The following is a 13,041-nucleotide window of genomic DNA, read 5'->3' on the forward strand; positions in this document are numbered from 1 at the left end:
AGCTGCCTTTTCTTATACTAAACTGGCCTTTCAAAACTGTGATAGTCTTTATGACTGTTAACCCTAGTTCTGCTTCCAAATGACAAGGCAAAATTGAGTTGATAACCCAGAGTAGAAAGAACATCACCTGGAAGATCACCTACAAAACTGAAGTGATCCAACTTCCTTCCACCCCTGGAAAGGAATGTCCATCTAAAGAGTTATACAACTGACTGATCACATTTTGCATGTTAGGATCGCTAATATTCCCACCATTCTGAATTCAGTGGTGAGTTTCAGCAGATGGCACAAGAAGTTCCTACCTGGACCAAGCTATATCCTGTACGCTGGACCAGGGCGCGGAGGGCTGCTTCCTTCTGGGTGCCGCTCAATCCATCCCCGGATTTGTGATTTGATTCCATTGAGAATGATTATCAGCAAAAAATCAGGTTAATTAGGGTTGCTCACTGAAACCAAATTTAAGATAAATTAAGTAAATTACTATTACCAAGTCCAAACTTGTCCTTTTCATGAAGGACATCTTTAGGAAACATTCTGTATAAATTACTCATTAAGGTTAGAGCAACTAACAGACACCCACAAACCAGGCCAGTTAAATATCCTCATTAAAAAAAAAGTTTTAAAAAAATGTTCAAGTTTAGTTGAAATTTAGAAGTCAACACTGAATAATGTCCTTTTTCCACTTAGAATGCAGACCAGTAGTTCTCAGTCCAGTTATCTCAGAATGTCACCAAATACTCAAAAACAAATGTATTCTTGCCAATTAAAAGTATGAGGAATGGTCCTTGCAGATGTGGGAAGAAAGCACTGTTACTAAATCAAATTGACGAGGATATGGTATGAAGATCCTGAAAGTTTTAGCTTCATCTATCTATTCTGTCTGTTACCTGAGACATTTATTTATCTACTTATTCTTCAAAGATAAATTTCTAGATCAGAGTGTGCTGGTATCAGATATACAGAAGTCATCATGCAAACTACTCTGTAATAAAAATGTCACATGGGTTTTAACAAAACAAGAACAATGAATCCTTTTGAATGGTGTTGGAAGGGCCTACTGACACCTGGATCGTATATCACATAGACCACTCAGAAAAGGACATGAAGCCCTTTGTAAAATCTAAGAAATTAGGAAAATTTACATATGTTCATGTTGATCTATATAGATGTGAATATGAAACTTCAGCATTTCATTATCTATACTTTCTATCAGGGAACATGATTTGAACCCCATTACAAATCTGATGGTTGTTCAAATTCACAGGTTCCCAGCACAAGGACTTGTCGAAGGTCCCAGGCTATGATGGTGCGAGCCCCTGGAGGCTCCCATGTACAGAGGGGAGTGCACTGACCCACTGGATTAGAGTGGGAGTGACTCAGTGAAGGTTCCGTGCTGGGGTTTCACTCTGCTTGATGTACTCTGCCAACCAAGACAAAGGAAGCTTTTTTACACTGATTTGAATCCCATGCAAATATAATGTATTTCACTATAGGCCCTTTAAGAACTTTTCTGTTTTATGCATTGGGATTTCCTATACCACTTTGGTTTTCATTTAAAGATTCAGAGTAAAGGTACCATTAATAATACAAGGAATGGGTAAAAAATTGGGTGACAAAAGTGAAGCCAAGATAATAATCTGAGTAAAATGCAGCCTCAAAGTATTCTATTATGAAAGTAATAGAATAATATAGCAGAAACTAACACAACATTGTAAAGCAATTATACTCAATTAAAAATAAAGTTCCCAAACAATAGACAAGCATCATCTAGAAAGAAATATTTTCAATATAATTTAGAAAACCAAATTAAAAAAAAACTAGATTCCAGCGAGAATATTCATTAGCTGTTACAGGGATAAAACAATTTCATGTTCTGTATATAAGCATGGCCATTCTTGCCCTAGACTTTTCCAATAATTCTTGCTTGCTTCTGACCCAGATCAATTCAGTTTTCAATCATTCATTCTCTCAAGAAGTATTTAGTTAGTGCTGTCTATATGGCAGCTTCACTCCCTGCCCAGCTTTAGGGCATTGTGTTTTATGGACAGTTGGCTAACTCAGTTAATACACCAGTTTCTGTGTCTGTTACTTTGCAAAAGGCAGTGTTTTGTTTGTTTGTTTGTTTTAATCTTAACTTTTTATCTTGGCTAAGACAAATTGGAAAGTATTTTCTGATAGTGGTGGTTTGATATATAAATGTAGCAATTCAGATTGGACGTGTAGATTTAGTGACACATTTATAGTGTAAATACTCTTTCTATGGATACTACAAGGTAGGCATAAAATGAGACCTATATTCAGTTTTTAATCCTAAACTGCTGGTGAGTACAGTCATAGAAATCTCTATGAAAAAATACAATCCTCTTAAAAGATAAAACTACAAAAGGCATTTTGTGCCACTTGCAGCAACATGGGTGGACCTAGAGATTACCATACTAAGTGAAGTAAGCCAGACAGAGAAAGACGAATATGATATTGTTTATATGTGGAATCTAAAAAAAAAAAAGATGCAAATGAACTTACATACAAAACAACAATAGACCCACAGACATAGGAAACAAACTTATGGTTACCAAAGGGTAAAGAAAAGGGAGGGATAAATTAGGAGTTCGGAATTAACATATACACATTATTGCATGTAAAATAGATAACCAACAAGGACCTATTGTATAGCACAGGGAACTATACTCAGTATTTTGTAATAACCTATAAGGGAAAAGAATCTGCAAAAGAATATATATATATATATATATATATATACATATATTCAGTTTTGTATATATATATGTGTGTGTGTATATATATATATATATATATATATATCTGAATCACTTCACTGTGATGTACAGCTGAAACTAACACTAAGTTGTAAATCAACTATACTTCAATAAAAAATATAAATTAAAAAAAGGAATTTTGAAGATTTACAAAGAAAAACTAGCCTTTAAGACTAATTCTAACTCGTGCACTTTTCTCAAACGTTACTAAAATTGCGTTTTCATCAGGATACTCTCAAATGCTCCCACAGTGCTGGATTAAACCTGTAAGAGCAGTGAGGCCATGGATGGACTGGGGTCTGATGAGGTTAGTCTTGCATGTTTTAACAGATGCTGGAAGGCAAAGTCTGTTGTCTTCTAGCCAAGTTGTAGGTTTGCTCTTTGCTGAACTTCATCTTCTCCATCAAGAGATAGCAATTCATGGTGAGACAAGTTTTATTTGTAAAACCTGCCTTTAGTTTTGGTTAATTATTAATAAAGGTGATTAAAAATACTTTGACATCAGAATGGTCTTTTGATCACACACAGGTTCACTCTGACATTATTGAGAAAATCTGTATAATATCTCAACACAGAATCAAGTCATTGGAAATCAGGACAGAAACAAAATTCAGAATTTGCCTTAAGAGACACTTGACCTTCAATGTTTATTTCTCAAAAACAACTCCCTCTTTCAACATTGACTTAATCTAAAGAGTGAACTCAAATCCAAGATAAATATTTTCTTAAGCAAGTCAAACTTTTGTTTAAAAATTTGGTCAAATTTGAAAGAAACGTTTTGCAATACATTTTCTAATTTAACACCTTGCAGATTCTTCAGATCTGAGCTACTGCATTTTGAGGAGTAGTTCCCAGTGTAATTTATTGAGGCAATAGAATTCAAAACCTATATATATAGCAGGCATTAAGACCATTGGAGCTAAAGGAAAGCACTCATAAACATGTATTACTTATTCATTCAAAAGTTGTTTACTGGGTACCTACCATGATCCAAGAATTTTTGAGACACTGGGAATAAAGCAGAGAGCAAAACAAACCCCTCTCCCCCCAAAATCTCATGGAATTTTATAGTGATTGTGAGAGACAGCAAACAAGATAAATAAGCAAAGTATACACTGTGCTTATGTTAATTTCTGAAGAGAAAAAAATAAAGAATGGAAGAGCAATATGAAGTATTTGTGTTGGGAGGAGGATGGAAGTTTAGATAGTGTGGTCCTGATACAGTGAATTTGGAAAGGAACCTGGGTGAAATGAGGGATGTATTTGGGGGAGAGCATTCCAAGAAGTTGGAGGGCCCTGAGGTGGGAGATTGTTGATGAAACAGTGGCCTATGTGGAGAGGATGGAACTGAGTGAATGAGGAGAGAAGTGGGAACTGGGGTCAGGGAGATAATGGCGGACCAGGTCATGAAGGATCTTATAGGTCATGGTAAGGACCTTGGCTTTTGCCCTGAGATGTGAAGATTTTACTTATGTTTAACAGACTCACTCTAACCATCGAGAAAACATTGAAGGGAGTCAGGCAGGGCTGGGACTAAGGTGAGGCAAGGGAGGTAAGGCAATCACTCTGATCCTGTTTTTACATAAATTTTGCCATTTTGTTCATCATGGATTTTTTCATTGATTTTGATTTTTTTAAATTGCATTAAAATATCATTTGTCTTAATTACCGAGTTTTTTTTTATGGCTCTTAAATTTTGCATTTGAGGCAGTGCCTCACTTGCCTTGCTCTGGTTAGAGGGGTCGAGGGGAGAAGCAGGGAGACCAGTTAGAAACACTGTGACATCTGGGTACGAGAGAATAGTGGCTTGGATTAGAGTGGTGATAGTGAGGGTGCTGAAAAGTGATCGAATCTTGGAATATATTTTACAGATGAGTTGGTTGCATCGTGAGAGAGAAAAATGAAGAGTTGAGGGTGACATCGTTTTTTGGCTGGGCAACTAGAGGAATGGAGTTGCCAGTTTACTGAGATGAGGAAAAACAAGTTTGTGGAGGAAGAGCAGGAGCTCAGTTGGAGGCACATTGATTTTGAGATGCCCATTAGGTAGCCATGTGAAGAGGTTCAGTGCACAGTTAGATATCTGAGTCAGAATGTTATGGGAGATTTACAGACAGGAGATATCGATTTGGCAGCTATCTGTGTAGAGATGATGATTAAGCTATGAAATTGGATGAAATCAGTAGGGACAGAGTATAAAAAATAGGTCCTACTTTGGGGTATTCTAACTTTTGGAAGTTGGAGAGACAAAGAGGAATCAGCAAAGGGGAATGAGATGAAGCAGCCAGGTAGGTAGGAGGTCAACCAAATGAGAGAGGTGGATTGGAAGCCAAGAAAAAAAAAAAAAAAGGATTTTGAGATCAAGTGCGTGGTCAGGTGTGCCAAGTCCTGCTAAGTCAAGGAAGATAAAGCCTGAATAGGGATGCAGACCCTGGAGCTAGACCTCCTGGGTTCAAATCCTCCTTCTGCGTCTTACTCTGTGCCCTGGAAAAGTTCCTTAACCTCTTGGTAACTCAATATCTTTAACTGAGGAAGCAATAACATTTCTCTGGGGGTCTTGTATTACATGAGTAAATGTGTTGGAAGGGCTTTGGAAGAATTCCTGGAATGAAGTAAGTGCTAGACTATTGTTAGGCATAGATAATTAAAATATAAAAGCAGAAAGGGAGAGGCAGTCACCCCAACTTCTCAGAGATTGTACAGTAAGAAATTCCAGAGGTTCATGGAACAGCAGGGTTATCTAGATGAGAATGGATGAGGGAAGAAAGGGGCAAAGAAATGGAAGTTGGATGGAGAAAGAGCACAGGCAATATTATAGGAAAGAATCATGGGCTCCTCTCCCCACAGCATCGCTTTGCTCATTTGTGAATTGGGGTAACAGGTAGGCTGTGATATTGCTGGTGTGGAGGTGAAATGAGAAAATACCTGTCAAGTATTTAGTTGGGTCCAGCATACAGCAAGTTCTCCCACCTGACTTACGACTAATCACTCACGTTGGAGGGGAGGAATAGCAAAGAGATTGCAGAAAGGTCCTGCCGGACATGACAGCACTTCCTTGTGTGCTTTCCTTCCCTTCTCCTCCTTCCTTATTCATTCTGAAAATGAGGTGAGGGAGGAGCTAATAATGCAAAAAACGAGAGGTCTCTTCCAGCTCTGCCAGCTTCCGCTAGTCTGCCCTCAGTGTCTCCCATCCTCCTTTTTCTTAGCAAAGTAATACTTTGTTCAAATGTGTACTTGCCACCAAACTTGCTGTATAAAAATGTTCCGCTCTTTTGTTCCTCTGCTTCCATTCAGTGGAAACTGAGTCTCAGTTTCCTAACATTTAAAATTTAGGATAATATTAGTTCCTATTTCATAGGGTTGTTTTTAAGGATTAAGTTTTTTTTTTTTTTTTTTTTTTTTTTGTGGTACGTGGGCCTCTCACGGCTGTGGCCTCTCCCGTTGCGGAGCACAGGCTCTGGACGCGCAGACTCAGTGGCATGGCTCATGGGCCCAGCCGCTCCATGGCATGTGGGACCTTCCTGGACCGGGGCACGAACCCGTGTCCCCTGCATCGGCAGGCGGACTCTCAACCACTGCGCCACCAGGGAAGCCCTGGATTAAGTATTTTAAATGTATTCTTATTTAAAGTGTATCCTGATGGTTACTAACTGCACAGGAAGTGTTAGCTATTTTATTATTTAATTATTATTATTATAATTAATCAATCTCTAGTTCCAAGGGGTAGAATTGCAAAACCACTTGCTGGGAGGATAAAGTCCCAAGTCCTTAGCATGACACCTCATCTCTTCAGGACTAGCTCCCAGACTCCCCTTCCAGTGTCATTCACATACCCTGCCACTGGGAAGTCCCATGTTTTCTTATACTTCTGGGCTCTCTGCTTCAAATGCCCTTTCCTTCTCTTCTCTTCCCTTCTCTTAGCTACCATTCTCTTCTCACATTGGTCTCACTACATTGACCCTGTTGATCCTGCCAGACTTGATTGAAATATTATCTGCTCTGTGATGCTTCCTTTGATCCTGTCTATGGGTAATGTTAGGTGCCACTTCCTTAATGCTCTCAAGAAAGCTCGTACATCCCTCGGTTGTTGCATATGGTACTATAATTATAATTATTATAGTTTAGTTATTACCTAACTAAACTGTGAATGTCCTGAATGTATGGACTATGTTGTACTCATCTTTACCCAAGAGTTTTAGCCTGACATTATGCTAAGTGCTCAGTAAATACTTACGGAACAAATGAAAGATTTTGGATCAGCATTTTATAAATGATAGTGACTTGCACTGGATCAGAAGTAAAATTAGTCTGCAGCTAATTTCCTAACACTTATTATTATGCTTGTTCCAGTCACTTCCTGAAAGTTCCATCCTAGAATGAATTTGCTCTATGTGAGAAATTGATTTGCATGGTTTCTCTGCATTTTTGAATGTGTCATTGTATTTGGGAGGGTAAAATTTTGTAAGAGTAAAATTTTGAGTGCAAAGTGATTCAAAAATAGAGTTGATGTTTGGATTCACTTTTCTTCTCAATGCCTTTCTGGTTTTGTATTTGCAATGTTAGTGCCTATTTGATGAAGATAAAAAGAACCTAGAAGTTATTGGGGGTTCAAGATTTCTGCTTCCCTTAAAGTCACAGGTGGATTGGAGTGAACAGCTCACCTCATCACTTGGCTGATACTGATCAGTAGCAATTTCCAGAGTTCACTGTTGGGCAAGATCAGAGCTGCTGTTCCTGACCCTTGACCCTGATGTCCTCCAGTGCCAGTGTGTCCTGGCTCAGGGAAGGTGGCAGGGAACAAAATAAGAAGGAAGCTGTAGGAGAGCAGCAGGTAGGGTGGTAGATTATGACTTTTCCAAATCTAGAGCTGTCAGGTAGATACTGTATGCTGCTCTTAAATTATAACCCTAATCTGTAAAGAAAAAAAGCATACATAAAAATTGGGCTCACATAGAGAAGCAAGTTGTGGAAGGAAAAATATGATAATATGAGAGAATTTGGGGTGATATGTGTTATCTAGGTTTGCCTGAAGTTATGGCAAAGTGGGAAGATCTTAATGCCCTGGTGGAACATAATTTGGCAGCTAGGGAAACAGAGAAAGTGGGAAAACAAGTTTTTTTTGTTTGTTTGCTTTTAAAGTCTCTCAAAATAGTAAATTGGGCAAGACATGAGACAAAGGTAAGAGAAGTACACGATGGAAAAGCACACTTAAAGAGTGAAGAAAGAATGACTTAGAAAAGCAAAAGTTGAAATGGTAGCTGTGAATGATAGGCAGAGAAGAACAAAAAGGAGATGCAGGATAAGACAGAGAACTAAAGTTAGAAGGTTTCTTGGTAAAAAACTAAATGAAGTAATTATCCTCAACTTTAACAAAAAGGTCAATAAATGTTTAATATCTTAAAATGTTTAATATATTACAGGCATACAATGCCAGCCATTGTACTAACAATTTAGAGTTAGGAAATGGAGTAGTTTTGTTAATATTATCATTTCTATCTTATTTGGATTTTTTCTGAAGAGGACAGATAAGGAAACTGAATGGGAAGCAAGCCTATTTCTGACTTGGTAAACAGAAGAGAGGTGTTCTTTGTGATTGTGGGGGGCCTGTACTAGCAACGTGCTGTGTGCATTTCAAATTGATGGTAGGTTCACTTGCCTTCGGGACCTCTCCAAACCCAATCCAGTCTTTCCCCAGTGTCTTATTGTATACTGATGTTGCATGATGTAGGCTGGACATAACTCTTAATGCAACATGCAAGCGGTACAAGTGATTTTATCATGAATTTCAGCCTTCTAGTATCTCCTGGGAATTTTACACAGAAGGTGTTCCAAATTGTATTGAAATGGTTTGTTAAGGATTTATGACCAAAGTTTACACATTTGCCTAATGAGGCTAAGTAAAAATTACTTTGTGTTACTTGATAAAAAATATAAATTAGCTCTAATATTCTCTTTGGAAAAATGTTTACAATCAGTCTTAAGCTCATTTTGGAAGTGAATTAATATTATAGCTGTTTATTTGGCCGTGCATCATGAACCATAGCAAAATTAATAGAGAATACGCATACATAAAATTCCAAAGCGTAACCATAAAAACATCTCACAAAGTCTTAATATGTGGCATCTTAATTTTTAAAAAGCAATGTATATCAGCAAAAAATCAAATTAACCAGAATCCCTTCTATGTTATTCAGGCATTAGTAATGAATCATGCATTAAGTTGGGCCTGGTCAATTTGAGCTTAGACAAGGCTTAAAATAAAGAAAAATAAAGTTTTTCATAGTAGATATATTAATTTTACTGGTAATTATTGACAAAATCCTCTTTCTAGAGTAGGTTTCACATTTTTAGAGAAGGACAAGCTTGCATTTAAATTTCAGTTCTGCCACCATGATTTTCACTATTCTGAGACACTGTTTCCTATTTTAAGAAAAGAATAGGAACACAGATACTTAAATGTTTTTCTTTCCTTTTTTTTTTCTAAACAAAGGATTAAATAAATCAGATAATGGATATGAGAGCATCTAACAAAATGCTTGACATACAGAAGATACTCAGTAAACATTCCTTCTTTGTTCCTTATCTGCTGCTTTGGTTGACTTTTCTTTTTTTTTTTCTGTTGGCAAATTATGCTAGCTTTATTTAATTAGAGATTTTTTTTTACATCTTTATTGGAGTATAATTGCTTTACAATGGTGTGTTAGTTTCTGCTTTATAACAAAGTGAATCAGTTATACATATACATATGTTCCCATATCTCTTCCCTCTTGCGTCTCCCTCCCTCCCACCCTCCCTATCCCACCCCTCTAGGTGCTCACAAAGCACCGAGCTGATCTCCCTGTGCTATGCAGCTGCTTCCCACTAGCTATCTGTTTTACGTTTGGTAGTGTATATATGTCCATGCCACTTTTTAATCACCATCTATGGCTCTCTGAATGGTTATTCTCCTTTCTAGAAACTGTCTGAGGTGAAGAAAAGTGCAGTTTTGAATGTATTATCTTGATTTCTTTCATATTGTTTTAATAATCCAGTTATTTCATTTGTTTTCATTTCTCAGTAGGAAAAATCTTTAAAGTCCTCAGTGTGTATGTGTGTGTGTGTGTGTGTGTGTGTGTGTGTGGTGTCTCATAGAGCATGTTAATTTTGTAATAAAAATTAGACACAATCTAAATATCCAATGATAAAGAAATATTAATAAGCAGTGGTACTGTACAGCTAATAAAACTGATGTTCTAGTAGAATATGTTATTTAAGCAGATATTTGTAAACTATAATCAAGTAAAAAAAGGCAGATTACAACACAATGTATAGTCTGATTTCATTTGTGTTAATTTTTATATTCATCACAGTGATTATAAAAGATAACTCATTCTATCTTCTTGGTGCATTAAAAATTATTTTTATCATTCTTGATATTTTTAGCTGTCTATAATATGCAGCTCTTACTCTAATTTTAAAAAGTTAAATTATATTAACAAATGGATGTCAGTGTAAGCAAGTCATCAAAAACTATGAGATGTGGTCAAGATTATATTCTTAGGAAACTGTTTCTCTTCAGCATTTTTCTAATAAGTGTTAATCATTTGACTAAGGAGGCTAGGAAAAAGCAAAAGAGACTAAAAGAAATCAGAAGAAGTTAAAGATAAAAGTAAATTAATAAAACACAAAAATCTGTAGACTTGATAAATACATGTAAGAGCTGATTGAAGAGATGGGTAAATGAGCACACCTCTGGCAATCTTGCAAGGTAAAAAGAAGAAAACCTATTTTAAAAACAAAGGGAAAATGAATATAACCACAGATCAAGAGACTTTTACAGAATATGTTTTTATCAATAAATTGAAAAATTAGATGCAGTAACCAGTTACCTAGAAAACTGTGAATTTTCAAAATTGCTTCAAGGGTAAGTCAAAAATTTGCATATACCAATAACTGTAAACTGTATTGAAAAAATTCTTTGTATTCCTCCCAAATAACACATGGTCCAAATGGCTTTATTAGGCAAGTTTTATAAACTTTAAGTTTTCTTAAATGAGTTTTACAGACTCATTTAAGAAATACATTTTTTATTATAGAAAGCTTTTGAAGCATAGAATAATAACAGAAAATTTATGAAATTATTGACAAAGTTAGCACATCTCTGATACAAAGCCAGACAAACATACCACAAAACAGAAGACTATAGATCAGTATCACAAATATAGATATGAACTGCATACAGAAAAATATCAAAAGACTAATATACAATAAACATGATGGGTTTACTATAAGACTACAAAGATTATTCAACATCAGGGATTCTATTAGTTTAATTCACTTCATTGATGAAGAAGAAAAAACATGATCATCCCAGTAAATGTAAATTCAATACCCACTAGTGGTTTAAAAAAAACTCTTAGTAAATTAGTAATAGAATAGTAATTCTTAAATTGATACAGTGTCTATCAGAGACATGTAGCAAACATCACACTAAATAGTGAAACACTGCAATCATTCATTCTCAGTCAAAAGAAGTAAATCGGGCTTCCCTGGTGGTGCAGTGGTTGGGAGTCTGCCTGCCGATGCAGTGGACACGGGTTTGTGCCCCGGTCCAGGAGGATGCCACATGCCACGGAGCGGCTGGGCCCATGGGCCATGGCCGTTGAGCCTGCGTGTCCGGAGCCTGTGCTCCACAATGGGAGGGGCCACAACGGTGAGAGGCCCGCATACCACCCCCCCAAAAAAGGGTAAATCAACTATATAAAACTATTAGAACTAATAAAAGAATACTACGAGGACAGTTATAAAAATGTTCCGTATTTAAGCAGAAAAAAATGAAATGAGAATCTGAACAATATAAACAAAATATATAAAGTAACAATAAGCAACGTGAAATATCCAAAATCTATATGAAGAAAATGATGAAAGTCTACTTACTGGAGGATCTAAAAGCCTGGGTAAATAGAGGTCTTATTATTTTTTTATTTTTATTTTTTTTTGCGTTACGTGGGCCTCTCGCTGTTGTGGCCTCTCCCGTTGCAGAGCACAGGCTCCGGACGCGCAGGCTCACCAGCCATGGCTCACGGGCCCAGCCGCTCCGCGGCATGTGGGATCCTCCCAGACCGGGGCACGAACCCGTGTCCCCTGCATCGGCAGGCGGACTCTCAACCGCTGCACCACCAGGGAAGCCCAGGTCTTATTATTATAAAAATTAATTTTTCCAAAGTTATTAATCTAGTGCAATACCAATACCAATACCAATATACCAATACCAATCAAAATACCAATAATTTCCAATTAAATTATTTCGAAATTTGACAAACTGATTCTAAAGTTCATCTGTCAGGAAAAATGGTAATACATATAACAACATGCATTGAAAGTATAGAGTTATTTGAAACTAGCCTAATTAAAACTTAAAATTAAAACAGGCAATGGTGATCATTTGGTAATATATAGAAATATTGAATTACTATGTTGTGTACATGGAATTAACATAGTGTTGTAGATGAATTATACTTCAATAAAAATAAATACAATAGGCACAGGAATAGACAAATAGATTAATGGAATGGAAAAATTCTAGACCCATAGTTGTGTTTATATTGGAACTGCCAATAGGTGCAATCATAGGGAGATCATAGACAATTTGAGAAGAAAGATAAAGTTGGCATACCATCTCACAACACATACCGAAATTCTAAGTGAACTGAAGAAATAACCTTTCAAAAACATTGTATAACGGCTAGAAGAAAATATGGGAGGACATTTTTGTAATCTTGTAATGCAGAAAGTCTTCTTAACTAAGCATACCAAAAGCCAGAATTGAAAAGACTAACAGATGTGACTACATAAAAATTACAAATATCTGTAATGACAACATAAAGTTAAAAGGAAGCCACAGACTAGATAAAATGATTGCTACTTACATAATATACAGAGAATTAATATCTGCAATATACAAAGAGTACTTTAAAATCAATAGTAAAGGGGCTCAGAAGTCAGTGGACAAAGAGCAAAGGACATGAGCAGTAAATTCACAGAAAAAATAGTTTATAAACTTATTTAAATATGGTCATTTAGTGGTCAGAAAAGACATAAAACCAAGATACTTGGTTTTGCCTATTATGGGGCAATATTAGAACAGATTTCAAATAATACAAACAATAAACATAGCTGACATTAACTGAACGATTACTATTGGCTATGTTCTAAAAACTTAAAATGTAATTTATTTAATCCTTATAAAAACTTAATGGGGTAGGTATTATCATTCCTCTGATATAAG

At 36.3% G+C, this 13,041-nt stretch overlaps 1 protein-coding gene across 2 annotated transcripts in view; it reads right to left on the reverse strand.

Moving 5' to 3' along the window:
- The window catches only part of A1CF (APOBEC1 complementation factor), an 84,772-nt gene that overhangs the window by 58,182 nt on the left and 13,549 nt on the right, over nt 1-13,041 (reverse strand). For both annotated transcript variants that reach the window (XM_081250110.1, XM_081250109.1), the window contains exon 2: nt 303-446. In XM_081250110.1, the coding sequence (XP_081106236.1) occupies nt 303-401 (99 nt within the window). In that variant the 5' untranslated portion in view covers nt 402-446. The remainder of the gene's footprint in view (nt 1-302; nt 447-13,041) is intronic.

Source organism: Mesoplodon bidens (assembly GCF_964165515.1).
Source record: "Mesoplodon bidens genome assembly, chromosome: 1".
NCBI classification, from domain to species: Eukaryota; Metazoa; Chordata; class Mammalia; order Artiodactyla; family Ziphiidae; genus Mesoplodon; species Mesoplodon bidens.